At 33.7% G+C, this 17664-nt stretch overlaps 1 protein-coding gene and 1 long non-coding RNA gene across 3 annotated transcripts; one reads left to right on the forward strand and one right to left on the reverse strand.

Annotated features, from left to right (window-relative positions):
• Window positions 1–1461: 1461 nt before the first annotated feature.
• Window positions 1462–14152, forward strand: LOC100650355 (host cell factor). 2 transcript variants are annotated; one of them, XM_048411609.1, is made up of 7 exons: window positions 1462–2154; window positions 2995–3702; window positions 3760–3911; window positions 3987–6890; window positions 6969–7196; window positions 7270–7651; window positions 7738–14152. In XM_048411609.1, exons 1-7 carry the CDS (start codon window positions 1986–1988, stop codon window positions 7866–7868), a joined length of 4674 nt encoding a protein of 1557 aa, XP_048267566.1. In that variant the 5' UTR covers window positions 1462–1985; the 3' UTR covers window positions 7869–14152. The 2 variants fall into 2 exon arrangements, with proteins under 2 accessions (XP_048267566.1, XP_048267577.1); XM_048411620.1 differs by having other exon boundaries at window positions 1465–2154; window positions 3760–3905.
• On the reverse strand, window positions 14139–17650 carry LOC100650474. The gene is made up of 2 exons (XR_007226232.1): window positions 16323–17650; window positions 14139–15347 (listed from the first exon to the last, which is right to left on the reverse strand). It is a non-coding gene; the product is annotated as an uncharacterized LOC100650474 (long non-coding RNA).
• Between the last annotated feature and the right edge of the window lie 14 nt (window positions 17651–17664).

Consider the following 17664-nt stretch of genomic DNA (forward strand, 5'->3'; position numbering starts at 1 on the left):
ACAAGCAATTTAGTTCTGAATTAGAGTATAATTCACATTATATTGAGCAATTATGGTTGAATGATGAAGAGAATATATCAGTTATTTTGTACAATGCTGTAACTTCAATAATATTAATGATTATATTTAAGGCATACAAGCAATAGCTAAATCTTGTTAAAAGAATCATTTTATTGGACAATGTGTGTAAAATCCTCAAATAAATGCTTGTTGGTAATGTCAGAAATGAGTAGGGTGACTGCCGATGTTCATGGAAGAAATTCAGCCAAACGTGTTCCACAAATTACCGACTCTAGTGGTGAAACAGCCCAATTATACGCACATTTCTTCCTCCAGCATTAATAGTAGGAGAAACGTGCATATGCAGGCACCTAGTGGCAATTCGAAAACGAATGACAAAACGTTGTGCTATACCACGAACACTTATAAGATTTTGATCGTCATTTTCATATGAAAATAGCGGTTTTAACTACATTTAAGAGCTTTTCGAAATTGAAAATTTTGGCGCCTCGAAAGAATTTTTCCTCAAGATATAGGTTTTGTTTCAGAAGAATATAATCTTGTGAGATGATATTATCTCGATAATTCTTGAAATTTGAGATCATTTCTCGAAATTTTCAAAGTTGTTTTGCTATCTTTTTTTGTACTATTCCTCTTTAAATTTCGTGTGTTCTTAATTCTTTCCTGATTTCATTTTTTAATTTTTATGTGATTGGATAATGAAAACGATAAGTAACAACATTGTAAAATGCTGTTAAACTACTCTGATTTATGGAAAATCTGTTTAAATACATTTTATATAATTATTTTACAATAATCATCTCCAAGAAGATGGTTGCTGCTGATTGCTTGTTATTCTATGATCATCCTGATTGTTGTTTCTGTAATCAATGCAAAAAAGCAATTTATTTCTAATATTTCATTAAACTTTTAAGAAATGTTTATTTTTTGTTAGCCTTATCCTTCGCTGATGTGTGGTAGGAATGCACATTTCCCCTCTCGTCGTGAATACGCATGTTTCTCCTACCAAGATCACCGAAGAAGAAATATGCGTATAGTTTAGCCGCTGGCCGCTAGGAGCCTATATTCCTAGCGAGCTTTTTTTGGCTGACTTTTTTAACATTACATCGACGATCTCTCTAGTCGTATCTGGTAATGTATGCAATTGTAAGACAAATTTCATACAATAGTACATTAAATATATAGTGTTCGCTTGTACGAATCACAAAATTATGAACGGTAATATATTCTTACAGTAAATATTACAAATTTCTTATCACATAGTTATCATATTTAACAAATTTGTATTATGATTATCTAGGGAAATCTGGATACATAGGGAATTTTTTTGTTGCGTCATTTTTTGTTGGTTTGTAAAATCTTTAAAAGTAACGAACAGATAAACTTATTTTACAAATATTATAAGAAACTGTACAGAATAGATTTAGATTAAAATATAACATTAAAAAATCATTATTTAACTATAATAATAATTTAGTGGCATGAAAAATATATTCGGGGGTGGATCATTGATGAATACTGAGTGAGCACACTAGAAGACATGAAATCAGTGCCGTAAACATCGTGAACGTAAATACACGGTGTGCGTTCTGTGTATACGTGTTACGTTACAGACGTCTTCTAAATCGCGTAGAATTTTCATGATTCCCACCGAAAAAAATTCATCTGACTTTATATTTGTATGGACCATTTTGTTAAGTCAAATTAATTAATAAAGAACAATAGCCGAAGGTAGGTTATAATCAAGACGTGCGATATTGACAGTGCTAAGAATATCAAGAAGTAGTAAGTTCTCGTTGGGTGTGTGAACCTTCGAAGTTATCCAAATTGTTGTATCGTGGACATCGAAGATAGAAAAGTTTGAAGAAAAGGACACACTATCATAGAAACCATCGGGCGTTGCACTGCTCTAGGGGTAACACGGTGGGTGCATAGCTGCGCGGTATGAAAAAATGATGTGATCGATGGTCATCATGGCGGCACCCATGCTAAAGTGGAAGCGGATCACAAATCCGTCCGGACCCCAGCCAAGACCTAGGCATGGACACAGGGCAGTTGCTCTTAAGGACCTTATGGTCGTTTTCGGCGGTGGAAATGAGGGTATTGTTGACGAGCTTCATGTCTATAATACGAGTAAGTTGCTTCCTTGCTGTGCGTCTTTCGCGCCGTTCTTGATGATTCCCGCGATCCAAGATGGCGGCATACATTGACAAAACGGTCACCGGCCGGATCATCGTGAAAACCATGAATTTTGTTTATGTCAGATGTCTTATTATCATATGTTCCATATACATTAAATGTACCTTTACTATACGTGTCTTTATAAGTCTTGTTTGTTAGACATTGGGTTAATTTCATGCGTAGAATTAGTGCGATCTGTCATTTTTCATGTTTATACGCACGGGAGCGGCCATTGCTGTCTTATACGCCCCACCACGATATGCAACGCGCCGCGTTTCCCGTCATTCCACGTTCACGCTTCATCCTTCCTTTTCTTTTTTCTTTCTGTTCCTATTTCTCCTCCCACTCTTTCATTTTAGGTTTTCACATCTTTACCATATCATGAATGCGTATAGCTTTTCTTTTACTATGTTGCCAACAATTATACGCATGCGTACTGTAACGAATATTTTGTACTTAATTTTGAAATGTTTCCCTTAGTAATACTATTCAAGTTACTTATATGATATAAAGATAATAAATATAATAATATACCTTAATAAAAGTGGAATTCTAAACATATAAATATAAGATTTTTTATATTATAAATATTTAATAAATTTAATATTATTTCTTAGTTTTTAAGTTGATTAATATCATTCTATAAATTTATTAAAAAGTTTTGTTTACAAATAAAAATTATGTAAATTTCTGTAACATATTCAAATAATTAAAGATTTTTTAATTCATTACAAATGTATATCATGCATTGAAAAATTTTTTCTTACTTATACACATTATTACTTTTTGCAGCAACTAATCAATGGTTTGTACCATCGACAAAAGGTGATATTCCACCTGGCTGTGCTGCATATGGATTTGTTGTTGATGGAAGTCGTATTTTGGTTTTTGGTGGTATGGTTGAATATGGAAAGTATTCAGATGAGCTTTATGAACTTCAAGCAGTTAGATGGGAATGGAAAAAATTGAGACCCAGACCACCGGAAAATGATTCTCCACCATGTCCTAGATTAGGACATAGTTTCACCCTTATTGGTAATAGAGTCTTTCTTTTTGGAGGATTGGCTAATGATAGTGAGGATCATAAGAATAATATACCAAGATATTTAAATGACCTATATACCCTTGAACTACTTCCTAATGGAGGAACAGTTTGGGATGTACCACAAACAAATGGGCATGCACCACCACCTAGAGAGTCTCATACTGGAGTGTCTTATACTGATAGTAAGACAGGAAAAACCTGTTTAGTGATTTATGGTGGTATGAGTGGCTGTCGTTTGGGTGATTTATGGTATCTTGATGTTGATTCAATGACTTGGCACAAACCAGTGGTTCATGGACCTATTCCATTACCCCGTTCTCTTCATACTGCCACTTTAATTGGTCATCGAATGTACGTTTTTGGAGGATGGGTACCACTTGTTGTTGATGATGTTAAAGTTGCAACACATGAAAAAGAGTGGAAATGCACAAACACGTTGGCTTGTTTAAATATAGGTAAGTTGATGTTATATTTGTTCATGCATGATTTCGTAATTGACAACATTATTTTAGAAACTTGGACATGGGAACAGTTAACGGTTGATACTTTGGAGGAAAATGTTCCTCGTGCACGTGCTGGTCACTGTGCGATTGGAATGCATAATAAACTTTATGTATGGTCTGGTCGAGATGGATATCGCAAAGCTTGGAACAATCAGGTTAGGGTTAGTCCTTATAATTTATTCTCAATTCGAGAATGCTTTTACCTGTTATAAAATATGATTTATTTTTATCCTCAGGTTTGTTGTAAAGATTTATGGTACCTCGAAGTCGGTAAACCATCTGCACCATCGAAACTGAATTTAGTTAGGGCTAGTTTGCAAGCACTGGAAATTCAATGGACACCAGTGCCATCTGCACAGTACTACATATTGCAAATACAAAAATGTAAACCTTCAGCGACAACTGGAACATTTCCTACAGTCAGCACTCCAGCGAACACAGCAACACCCACCACGACATCGGCAATGGTTACTCTTGCAACTGATTCTGCTACATCTTCACCTGTTACTGCTGCTCCTGAGCTTCCACATACTCCAACCACTATTAGACCGTCCATACCTCCACAAACTCCGGTCCGAGTTCAGTCAACTGTGCAAAGCCCAGTTCAAAAACCAGTACCATCACAAAGCGTAACAAAACCATCAAGTCCATTGACACCAAGAGTAGCCGGAAATCTTATCAGAATTCGTTCTCCCTTAGTTACAACGACGCCAACAGCAACTACTGCTACTGAACAAGCTCCAACTTCTAATACTACAGTGGCAGGCCAAACACCAGCTGCTATGTCAGGAATTGCTGCCTTAGCAGCAGCAGCTGCTGCTACGCCAAAAATAAGCATGAACAATGTACCAATTCTTCCACAAACTACAGCTAATACAATTAGGATGAAAAATGTACAACCAGGCCAACAAATACGTTTCGCTGCCCCTGGAGCAACAGTATTGAGAACTGCTTCACCACAACAAAGTAAACAAATTATCCTACAAAAACCAGGGCAAAATATATCTGGTCAACCCCAGATAGTACATCTTCTTAAAACAGCACAAGCGATGGTAGCAACTGTGCCTAAAGTAAGCCTCATCCCAGGAAAGACTGTTCAAGCAACAGGTGCAAAGCCACTTAATCAGGGGGCTAAAATATTGAGATTAGTAAATCCGAATACTGTACAGGGATCTAAGATTCTTACAACTATGAAAACATCTAACATCGTTGCAATGAGCAAAGGGCAAAATATTAGTGGTAAACAAACGATAATGATTACCAAACCTGGTGGTAATGGTGGATTAGTTGGCCGTAATCAAATAATAGTAGTTACAACGGGATCTAATTTAAGAACTATACAAGCCGTAACTACATCCCAAGCTGGCAGTGGACAAACGGGTAATATTACCACACCCGTAAATGTTTTACCCTTATCAGCTACTAATCACGTAACAAATCAACAAGGAGTAAAGATGATCGTTGTGTCATCTGGTGCAATGGGCGGTGGCACTACTGGAAAACCGATTACTATTACAGTTCCAGGCCAAGGTGGTGTTCCAAAAACGGTAACTATTACAACTAAAGGAAGCCCACAAGCTATCTTTAATCCTGGAAAGAGTCAGATTGTTACCATGCCACAAATGCAGAAAACGCCAGAGACTGTCACAGTATCTGGTAAGCCTGTAACATTACAAATGTCTGGAGGAATAGGTGCAAAAACGGTTACTCTCATGCCTACAAGTAGCACAATGGTGACTACTTCAAGTGCATCAGAGACAATAGATACAAGTAAAATGTTATTTGTCCCATCACAAAAACAACCATCAGCTTCATTGGCATCTACATCTGATGGTCCTGCCACCACTGATGCAGCATTGGCTGCATTAGCTGCAGAAGCAGGTTTAATAGATCCAGTTCAAGAACCTTCTGGTGATCTTTCATTCATGGTATCTACAGATGATGGTGGAGCAGGAGATGGTAAAATGGAAGAAAGTTGTAATGGTGATGAAACTACCACAGCAGCTGCTTTGGTTTCTCAAATGGGAGCTGGTGAATCAATGCAAATTGATAGAGATGGTAACTTTTTAATTCCTCAAGTTGATGGTCCAGCAGATCTTCTTCTGTCTGATGATGACGAAGAGAACGATAAAATTGATTTGGCGGAAGATCCGGTGTTAGAGAATCAAGAAGATTCACAAGTTGCAGACTCCGTAAGTATGGAGCAAGATACAGATGCAGCACCAGTGGAAGCTGTTCATATGGACGAGTCTTCTATAAAAGATCCAGAAACTTTGTCAGAAGGAGCATCCGAACTTCCTGTTTCTACAAGCGCTGCAGAAGATATTCCAATAGATCCAGAACCTTCCATTGATGCTCAGCCAGACGAAAATGACATACCTATTGAAGTTTCTAATGAACCAGAACCAGCAAATGAAACTGATATGCAAGATATGAATGATGCATCAGTTGAAGAAGCACAAATAAAACCTGAAATTTCTAGTATGCAAGATCCAATAGAAGCTTCATCAGAGGAAGCATCCATGCCAGATGCTATGGAACTGCCAGAAAATGATGAAAGTGAACAGATGGAAAATAATGATATAAAATTAATGGCAGTAGATACATATGCTTCTGAGTCCGAGAAACCATCTGTTCCTGAACATTTATCACCTGAAGATAGTTTATCACAACTCTCTCAAGAAGAAACTCAAGTTTTAGAAAAAATTAAAGATGAGGCTGTGGAGCCACCAATGGATCTTCCTGAAGCAACTCCAATGGAAACATTAGAGGATAACGATGAACCAATGGTTACAGATTCTTGTTCGACTTCTACCACTGTTAATATTCCAATTACAACATCCATCATGCAAATAAAATTAGAACAACCTGATGAGCCAATGAAACAAGCAAAGATTCCTGAACCGCCAGCATCATCCGTCAATAGTATTAATCTTCTTGAGAAGGAAATGGATATTAAAAAACCAGTAATTCCAATGAAAGTGGAAATAAAAGACGAACCTATCAAAAAAGAAAGTTTGAAACAAGAAAAGATGAATGGTACTAGAACAGAAAATGGAGATGATTCCACGGCATTAACTACGTTGGCTACAGCTGCCTTAGTTTCGGCAGAACAACCAATAAAAATAAAGGCTGAACAGGTAAAAGTGCATATCTTAGATTACAATTTGCAGTTAACTTTTTTCGTATATGAGTAATTTTTAACGTTTTTTTTGTAGACTGAAAAAGAAAAAAAAGAAGAAGAATGGTATGATGTAGGAGTAACACAGGAATCACGATTTACTGTACAACATTATTACTTACCTAATGACGAACCTTTAGATATAACGCAACCATTAACTATGGATGTTTTTGAAGGAAGAACAAAGGTTCCTTTAGAACAGGGAACCATTTATAAACTTAGAATTGCTGCTGTGAATAGTTGTGGACAAAGTGATTGGAGCGAGGTAAGTAAAATAATTGCAAGTACGGAAATTAAAATAAAAATATATAACTTCATGTAACATCTTTTTATTAAAGGTATCGGCGTTCAGAACATATGTCCCGGGATTCCCCGGGGCACCTAGCGCTATAAAAATTAGTAAAACGGCAGACGGTGCTCATATTTCATGGGAACCACCACCTAACAGAAACGATGGACCCATTTTGGAATATTCTGCCTACATAGCAATGGCAAATACCGCACCAAATAATAACGGAGAACCAAAGACAACGGCGTCGAATTCGAACCTAACATTTACAAAATTTTATTGCGGTACAAACAATTCTTGTTCGGTATCTAATAGTTCCCTTAGTGCCGCTTATGTTGATACTACTCGAACACCGGCCATAATATTTAGAATAGCAGCACGAAATGTTAAAGGATATGGGCCAGCCACGCAAGTTAGGTGGTTACAACAAGGTTAGTTGTATTCTTTTTTCTTGAAACAAACTGGGTAATTTATAGTAATGGTATTAAAAATTATAAAATATTAATTTTTATACCAGCATCTGTAGCGTCATCAGATCAAACTAATTTTATGGAGAACAACCCTCAAGTGAAGAGACGTGGTGTAAATATACGCTTACAAGCAAGCTCCCCACAGAAGAAGGTGAAACTAAAGAGACCAAGTAGCTAACTTTTCGTGAGCCTGTTTTTCCTTGACCTTTTACAGCCCAAATATCCAAACAGCGCTATTCATTATTTAATTTCCGCTGGTACACACGCCTAACAACGATAATGAAACAGTATATTCTTCGAATAAACGACGTAACATGCGAGTAAATGAAAGAAATGAATGCACGATATAGAGCGATGGAAGAGGTATCCATAGCTATATTGAGGTATATAAACATAAGGGTTAAAAAAAAGTATTTTAAGTGTTCTATATACGAATACAAGGTCTTTCTATACTGCGTTTTCTGACTCACCGTTATTCTCCTATTCCTTCGCGAATGCGCGACATTTTCTGTAAAGATAACACGAGTACTGTTAATAAATGGCAAGGTGGTTATTTTCAAGTTAAATAACTTTTTCCACGTTTATAAATGCGTTCCATAATAAGCGTCATAACATACCGATGATACTTGCATCAACACTTGCATCACTTTTTATGGTATATAATTTCGTTTAAATATTGACCACCTCCATTTTTATTTTTTAATAGCTAAATTTAATTTAGATACAAGTTGTAATAAAACAATGATGAAATGAAGTAGTCATTTAATTTGTACGGAAGCTTTGTTTTTAACAAATGCTTTGTTCGAATTTATTTTAAATTACCTGTATTTGAAAATCTTTTATTTTTACTCGGATATATGTACGTACAGTTTTTCTAATATGAAGTGGAAGTATAGAAAGCTTCCTATTATGTTTAAATATTTATTGTAAATACTGTAATTGGAAATATTTTCTTTTAATTTTATTTACAATTGTATTTGTTGAAATTTTCTCAAAATTTTGCACCGCGATGCAAGTGTAACGAAAATTTTGTTGATATCATCTTTTTCTGTATAGAATATCGGTGCTACATTTTATTCTCATTACTTTTGTTACTGCCAATCGCAAAAACAAAATATATAATCAACGTAAAAAGAAAGGAGCACGTAGTGTAAACTTTTTTTAAATACAAATTTGCTTTGAAATTTTGTTACTTCTTTCAACTATAAAGCAGAGATATTTTATTAAAAAAAAAAAAAAAAAAAAAGTGGGGAAATATAAGTTTGTAGAAATGCACGTATTATTCGTGAAAATTACAACTTGATTTCGAAAGTGTTGATATTTTGAAAAATAAAGAATTTGAACAAAGTTAATATTTTTATATGGCAACAAAATAATTATTTGGATAGTATATCATTATAATATATTATGTCTAATAAGAAGCTTAATCTTTTAAGATATTGCTAAGTCAAGGTATTAGTATAAAAAAAAAATTTATAGAGAAAATAAATGAAGCAGTCATACATTCATTTGTTTAGGGAAGTCTTCAGTTTTTTTTTTTTTTTTTTTGAGCATAATATATTTTAACTGAGATACTGAAGTAGCTTTTAAAACAGTAGTTCGTAAAAACCAACGATTAACAGATTATTAATGTGATTCACACATATGATTAGGTGGCTTGGGGCTATGTTGAATCTGTAATAATTTAAGCGCACACTTTATTTTTAGATTATCAATACAAGCTTTCTGTTATCTGCTTGTAGCTTAAGCATTAACGTAGCGTTTTAAACCCCTAATATGTTATACTAAAAATTTACATTAACAATATTTTATAAACTGGCATATTCGACATATGTTAAAAGATTGATAAAACGTTTGGAACTAATAACTTTACATTAATTTGGCGTATTATTTTCATTCATTTTCATTCGATAAATTCCAATCTTACATAATGTATATTATCCAGAGTGTAATCCATTAAGAAGCTATATTTAACTATGCGAGATTATTCTCGATAACTATCCGATAACGTAAACTATTTCTACGAACAATCGATAAAAAGTTATTAGTTCTCTTATCTTGTTTTGTAAGTTCTGTTAACGAAAAATGACATTAGATCGTACCAGAATATCAGTTCGAAGTTATTATACATATTCTGCAAATGAAATATTTTGAAATGTACGTATACGTGATATGATATTCTGTTCTATCCAAATGTATCAAGACGATATCCATAATATTCAAATATATTCGAAGAAACTATGAATAAATATAGAAGAAAAAAGTATCTTACATGAAATACTCGTTATTTCACTGTAGCAAACTTTTATAACATGAATGTGTACTTACACTGTAGATACATGCATCTCCAAAACTAACTGTAACTATACTAAAATTACTAAAAAAAAAAAAGTGCGTATTAAACTTCATTTTATTATACTAGTAAGAGTGTTACGATCTATCTGTATTATATACCTTGAACTTGTATAAGCAAATTTATGAATTATAAATATTATAGATTCTTCTTCTAAGTTTGGTACAGACAAATTTTAGATATTTTATTCATCATTAATTGGGATGAAATAACAAATTTACAAATAACGTAATTATACGTAAACTTACACTATAAAAAGTATATTCTATTTCTACCTATATTGTAATATTGCTATAAATAAATTTCAATACGTTATATTTCAATATTATATCCCGCGTGCTGCCTTTCTATTAATCACTCATATCTTTTGGCAGTAACGAAAGCGAATATTACATATGCACTGAGTTATCTTCCTCCCGAGTTAATTAATTGTAGTAAACAGGTCAAGTGAACGAATACCATACCAAGACTTTCGGATGTAAATCGCGTACCTTTTTAATAAAACGTTAACGAACCAATAATTACGTTCATTCGAAGTATCAGCAGGATCTACATCTAAAGATCTTAGATGGTATCGATTGCAAGGACGTGAGAAATCTGAAGGAGATGTAGAAAATAGAGGAAGAAAGATCTATAGTTAAGGAAATACAGATGCAAATAACTATAACATTTTCTTTTCTAGCGCATGAAATATGCTTAAATCGGTCTTTGGTTTGTTCGTAAACACGCGATTGAAAGTAAACTGTAACGAACAAATTTGCTGTACTGTTCTGACATATAAGAAAAGAGAAAAGCAAACGGCAATGTCAGACCACGATTTTACCGCAGACTCTTTCTACGTGACTAGATCTGAAAATCACACGACGCGATTGCAACGTGCAAACACGCGTGAAGGATAATCAGGTAGAAAGCGAATTGTACACGTTTGAGAGAAATTGAAAGAAAGGACGCTGCAGCGAAGGTTTAAGAGACCTCGACTTTACGGTGAAGTCTTATAGGAATTTAGCGTGATTGAAACGCTGAACAAACTAGTACTGCACTCAACCTGCAATCGTACTAAGTAATATATACTTGTATTTTTCGATGGAATTTCGTAGTCTCGAAGCGTAGCCGCGGGACTACGAGAAATTTTAGAACTGTGTTTTAGTGATAAAATTAATTACCTACAATTAATTGTTACCGTCTAAGGTACCAAAAGTTTTGATTTGGTAATCGAAAACGTCGTATACGAGAAGAATAATTCTAAGACTCGTATAAACAGTTTCAATTTCAAAGGCCAATATTTAATTAAATAAGAGAGAATTGGAACACTATTTCTTCTCGTGCATATCTTTTGAAGATTCGTCGAATTTTGTAATTAACTTACCCGAATAATATCACACGTTTAAGCTACACTTAAGAAAACAACTTAGCGTGCCTAATCGCAAGGTCAGTAAAAAAGATAAAAAAAGAAAAAGAAAAGACGCTAAACAACGTTTACAGATTGTAATTTTATACCTCGATATAAATTTATATTCGTACCGTCGTTGCGAAACGAGCATCATTAACGATTAAAACGTCAACACGTGTCATAGACCAGAATATCCTACTTTTTAATATCTAATCGTACCTTTTTATAGGATTCGTTATTTCAAAAGCCAATTTTACACACCAATTTTATCTGGTAATGTCGTACCAGAATCGACGCGAATGAAGGAATTAGCAACGTGTGATTTTACGATATCAAAAATCGTTTCTTCCATCGATGAACTTTCATATGCATACTCGCACGCGTTTATGTTTTATGACGTCATAAAGAAAAACGTTCTAATTTCCACTTAAACATTCTAGAAGCTTGATATAATCGGCGACGAAGAACACGCGGGTTCATTTACGTGCTGGTTAGTGCAGTATCTTCTTCCGGTTATATCTTCAACCATCATCCGACATCCGACTTCGAGCGTCCATCGCTTTCTCCTAATTGTACAGCGTTGATTAAATCATATTGATTAATCGACGATAACAGATCTAAATTTTGTATCTGTTAATTAATAGAAATTTTGTTGATCGATGAACGGGGAAGAGTTCGGTTGCTCTGTTCTTTTTTTTAAACTTCGTAATTTCGAGAATAACGGAGAGAGAACGAAAGCGGACAATGCGAGTTTCAGTATAATAATTCTACGGTATGTGCGAACGATCGTGTCGTACGATGCGTGTTTCTGGTTAATCAGGTGTGTCGTATCTTGTGCAAATAGAACAAGGACGAGTAAATTTTTGAAACGAGCCAAGAGCAGCAATACCGTAGAGATATCCTATATTCCGCTCACTGCATCAACCGATGGAATGATTAAGGATAAAGATAAAACAAAACGTGGTATTTATATACGCGAGGATCGACATAGAGTTATTCTTAGTAGGTAGCACAGGTGTGACTGCATTCTATATATATATATATATATAGAAAAACGATACCTTTCGTGATCTTAATTTTCCTTTTGTTGAAGAAAGAAGCAAAATTCGTTGTAACTAAACGACGGATAAAAACGTTGACGAGTTACCGATTTTTCGACAATAGTCTGAGGAAGACATTAAATGCGATTCTGTCGAATATTTTTCACAGAAAGTGCAATATTTCGACGTATCTCGATGTTAATTACCACGTGTCTTGAAACACGTGGGTCCGTCGTGAGTAGAAATTCGCGCAGACGATAAATGCTGCGATGTTCTTTTCGTTCGATACATAAGTTAAAGAACTTATTAATCGACAATTATGCTGTTTCGAGAGGAATGCTGTGTAAAATAACGTCGTGGCTTCGAAACACTCCATCAAATCACTAATTCTAATCAAAAAAGAAAAAAGATCTATTGCTCAAATACTCAACTTCGCACTTCCTTGTGTTCAACTAGATTTTACGCGATACGTGTGTAATATCATTGAAAAATCGATCAAAAGAGAATACAGTAAAAAAGAAAGTGACAAAGAGAGTGGGAAGAAGGAAAAAATGGAAAAATTAATCTACTTGTTCGACATCGATTAATTTCGAAGCAGCACGATTTTCGAAAGTTTTAGACTATATGAAAGGAACAATTGAATGGAACGTGTCCCGTGTGTACATGTATGTATGTAAATACGTACGAGTGTGCGGAATACTAACATACGACGTTTGCAACAATAGATTATTTTTCCACGTCTAGCTCGAATGTTTCGAACCTTCGACGAACATCTGTAAAGCTAGATTTAGGACGTAATAAGAAGTTGGTGATCGGCAATTCGCATGTTTTGCATAACGATGATATACAGGTGTCCGTGACTGAAATGTCCGGTGGGGCACATATTACATTTATCATATATTTTATTTTCCTTCAGACGTACAGGCGTAGTCACTGAACGTGAGAGAGAACAGTAACGATGTCTATGATAATAATTATAGTTTGCGTATATATACATTATGGATCGTTATTTTCTTTTATAATTACGGTCGCTAAGAAATTTATAATTATGATTGTTAAAATGAAATGAAAAATGCGTACAATTAACGAACGAGACTAGATAATAAAAGGTGATAATACCAACATTGGATGGTTCGTATTTAGTTAAAATTTAATTAGAATAAATCTATTTTAATACTGAATCTATAAGATTGAAAAACTTTTTTATTTTAATCATAACTGTATAATTAATAACTAATCAAATTTCTACGTAAAAAAAGTAACGATATAAAGTAAATGATCTGAGAGTATACAAGGATTATTGTTAGCAATGGTATATACGTAATTCGTCTAAAGATACCAAGTTAATTGTACTGGAAGGAAGTATACCTTAAAATTTTAATATTGGCAATGAATTAACTTACGCAGGAATCGCATGCTTGTATGATCTTCTCCTTTATGTTATTATACGATCGATTAGTTGAAAATAGTTTTGCCAGTTTCTTGAATCTTTCAGTAAATCGTGTTACGATGAATTTGGACGTCGAGTTTCTGTGAGTGCAATGTCTCTTGGCGTTTCGGTTCATTACGTGATCGCGCTATTTTTCACTCTATTCAGCTATAGATTCTCTTCAATGGTAGGGTTAACTAAACATATATTATATGTAATAAAGAGAACAGAATAAATGTATGTAAACTTACGTGCCTGTGCACATTTATTCACAACGTCAATCCCGTACTCTTGACTCCGAAATTCTTATTTTTTCTAGATTATCAATTTTACAATATTTACGAAATTTATTTCTTTATATTGTAAAATATAAATTTATATTATTACAATGATTAAAATTCATTTAAGTTTAACTCCGCACACTTATGCGTTCAGAAACAGTTGCCAAAGAGAACCGTTTACAAAAAAATTACAAATGTAATAAGCATAAATGTACTAGCTAATTCGACGGTAGCTCGCATTTCTATAGATTTATTATTACGAGAAATCGATTTATATATTAAAATAAATTTTAGTCGTTGAAATAAAACCATATAATATTATGTGAAATATTCTATCATTCTTGTTATTTTTCGTTGTCGGTTTATGAAAAAAATGTTAAAAAATATTTATGTTATGAAAAAAAGCAATTGTATAAATTATTAAAGTTTAGACATTAAAATAGTACTAAAAATAAGATATTATGTAATATATCTTTACGTTCGCAATATCTTCATTCTTGATCTTTGTCGTGCAAAAGACGTTAAAATAGCATTCATATTGTGAAAAAAAATTAGTCATATAAAATATGATCTAAGATATTCATTTTTACCTAGTCAGCCTTTAAAATCATTCGTTGTAGTGTCAAACTTACAACAGCTATAGCCAAATAGTCATAAAAAGTTACTATCTCTATCAGGCTGCTGGATTATTTTACATATAATTGATATCTACTGTGTTAATTTCGTCAGGTGGTAAAAGCTTCAGTTAGTTATGTATCTGATCCGAGGTGCATTCAAGATAGTGCTGCAATGTATCCTGTATGTACACACCAAATGCCTTAGGTCTAGGATGTCGTGGATCTATCAACACTTGCCACTTGTACGATACATCCCCATTCGGTTGCTTCTGAATGCTAATTTGTACCCTTCTCACTACGCCATATTTTCCGAAGCTCGTCTGCAAAAGTCGTTTTAAAGGGACACAATTCTTAGCATCTTTCGGCGTAAGGAAAGCATCTGTAGCGACACATAGCGCTGACCAGCTGATGTTGTGTACATCCAACAATATTGTAACCTCTTCGCAAATGAGCCCCTTCGGCAAGTGTTCCTGGATACATAAGAACGCCGAGCTAAGATTTTGAACCGTCACCTCTGGTACTTTCATTATTCTGTTGAAAATTATTCCTACCAACAAATAATTATTAATAGGTATCATATGGATATAAAAGAACACTTCATAATATACTATGACTCGGACATCGACAAAAACGAAGCAATTATACAATTTTATGACTATGCATATAACTATATTATATGAATATTTTGATAACTTATTTGATTTTCAAAGTTAATGGTGCAGATATCGTTTAATGATATACTAATTCTATAATATAATATCTTTAAATCGTTCCTAAATTTTACTACGAACATTTCGATCTAACCAATACTTTCAAATGAATCATTATATATCTATACGCTCAATCTTCGGCGAGAAATAGCTGATATTTTAACTGTTAGAACTTCGTAATAAGCAAACATAAAACGATCATTCAAATGGGCTCATTTTAAAGCGTAAGGCCTATACGTTCAGCATCCTTAGCTTCTCCTACAGAGGTAGCTGTATCATGTAAGAGAATGGGAACGCGAAGATGCTTTTTCGTTTTGAACATTTTTCAAATTCGACCGATTCTAGAGATATCAACAAACTTTTTTGATGCCCAAAGTTATCACAAATTTGAAGATTAGAGACTCCCTTTATAACGATCCCTGTAGAGTTGATGTACGATATTCTGTCAACGTTTTATTGAACTTTGAACGAAAAGTGTCTCGCCGACATTAGAATAATCCAACGTGATACTTCAAGTGGAAGTTACACGGTCGAATTTGTACCTCCCACTCTTCTATAAAGTGCAGAAACCTCTGTAGGAAAATGTAATCAAGGATTTTGATGGCTTCACGATTGAGCCCGTAATCGTTATATGTTTTCTTGTTATGAAATTATAACAATTTAAATATCACCAATTTTTCGATAAAAATTTAATGTCCTTTTAATTTTGCACACCAATGCATTTTAAATTTTAAATAAAGTAAAAGAACAAATTTCGATAGACCGATGAATATTTCGGAAACCAATTAAACAATCACCAATTAAGTACTTACTTACTATCGTCCTGTTCGTTTGGGCTGCCGTAATAGTACTGATTCCTTTAGAGTATCATGAATCTAACCTTTATATGAGTTCTAAATACGTTCGAATTCTAACACATTGCTTGTATATTGTGAAAACAATTTTTGTGTCCTGCTCCTACAGTATTTTTCTAGAATTGGGATGTTTACATCAGTGTTGGACAAATGCAACGGCTATGTTGTAGCAAAAAGTTCAACGATAGTATAAAGTATAATAACGGATAATAGATCACGAATTTTATAAATACGAATAAGTTATTCGAGTCGTTATTCGCAAATAGAAAATAAATTAATTAGTAGGCTGCAAATTTGCATGTATTTATGGGAAACCTGAACATACAAAAATACGAATTTGCATAAATACATATCCGTACTATATTAATTAATCATTGTCTAATTTGTATACGATTTCGAGGACAATTTCTTTACGCATCATATTTTCCTAATGCAAATCCCCAATATTGAGCCAAAAATATCGGTTGGTACCCGAAAAATTCGATCAAAAAAATTTTTCGGGAAACTGCCGTTTCAAGAGAGGATTAATTGACGGAGGAGGTTCACATGACATCGTTTTAAGTACGAATTTCTCGGGCTACATGATTGTGCAGTCTTCTCTTTTATATTATACACGATCAACTAGTTGAATGTAGTTTTGTTACTTTCTTGAACTAGTAATCTTTCAGTCAATTATATTACAATGTATTTGAAAGTCGAGATTCAGTTGAGTTCATTACGTGATCGTGCTATTTTTCACTCTATTCAGCTCTAATAAGATTTAGCATATAAAAGTTCCAAATTCCTATCTTTTCCATATCCTTTTGTAAATTTTAATTAAAATATAAATTTTAATAAATCCAAATTTCACACAATTTACGAAATTAATCTTTTAAAATCGTTGTTAAATAGTCGAAAAAAGTATTTATTTATTTTTTATTTCTTTAACTCTCGTTTGTAAAATAATTTTCTTACAAATATTCAAACGAAACATGAACTGGATTAAATGTTATCAAAGTAAATATTATTGTAACTTTCAGTTATGTGTATGTCCTCTAATCGTCGAGCGTCCTTCGATTCCCGGTTACTGCGAGATAACATTATAGGAGACAATCTCATGAGGATACATGAAAATAAAAAAGCGACATCCTGTAAATAGTCGTACCACCTGTTTTACACGTATTCCATAACCTACCAGCCAACTTGTCATTAAATTTAATGAATATATTTTCTATGTATACATATATATATATATATAAAATATGATCATGCGCTTGGAATATATATATGTGTGTATGTATATATATATATATATGCAATG

Source organism: Bombus terrestris, chromosome 2, assembly GCF_910591885.1.
Source record: "Bombus terrestris chromosome 2, iyBomTerr1.2, whole genome shotgun sequence".
Classification (NCBI taxonomy): domain Eukaryota; kingdom Metazoa; phylum Arthropoda; class Insecta; order Hymenoptera; family Apidae; genus Bombus; species Bombus terrestris.

Coding starts and splice junctions, on each gene's coding strand:
- LOC100650355 (XM_048411609.1), top strand. CDS start 1,986: ATGGTCATCATGGCGGCACCCATGCTAAAGTGGAAGCGGATCACAAAT. Junction 3,703..3,759: donor GTTGGCTTGTTTAAATATAG/GTAAGTTGATGT, acceptor ACATTATTTTAG/AAACTTGGACATGGGAACAG. Junction 3,912..3,986: donor CTTGGAACAATCAGGTTAGG/GTTAGTCCTTAT, acceptor TTTTATCCTCAG/GTTTGTTGTAAAGATTTATG.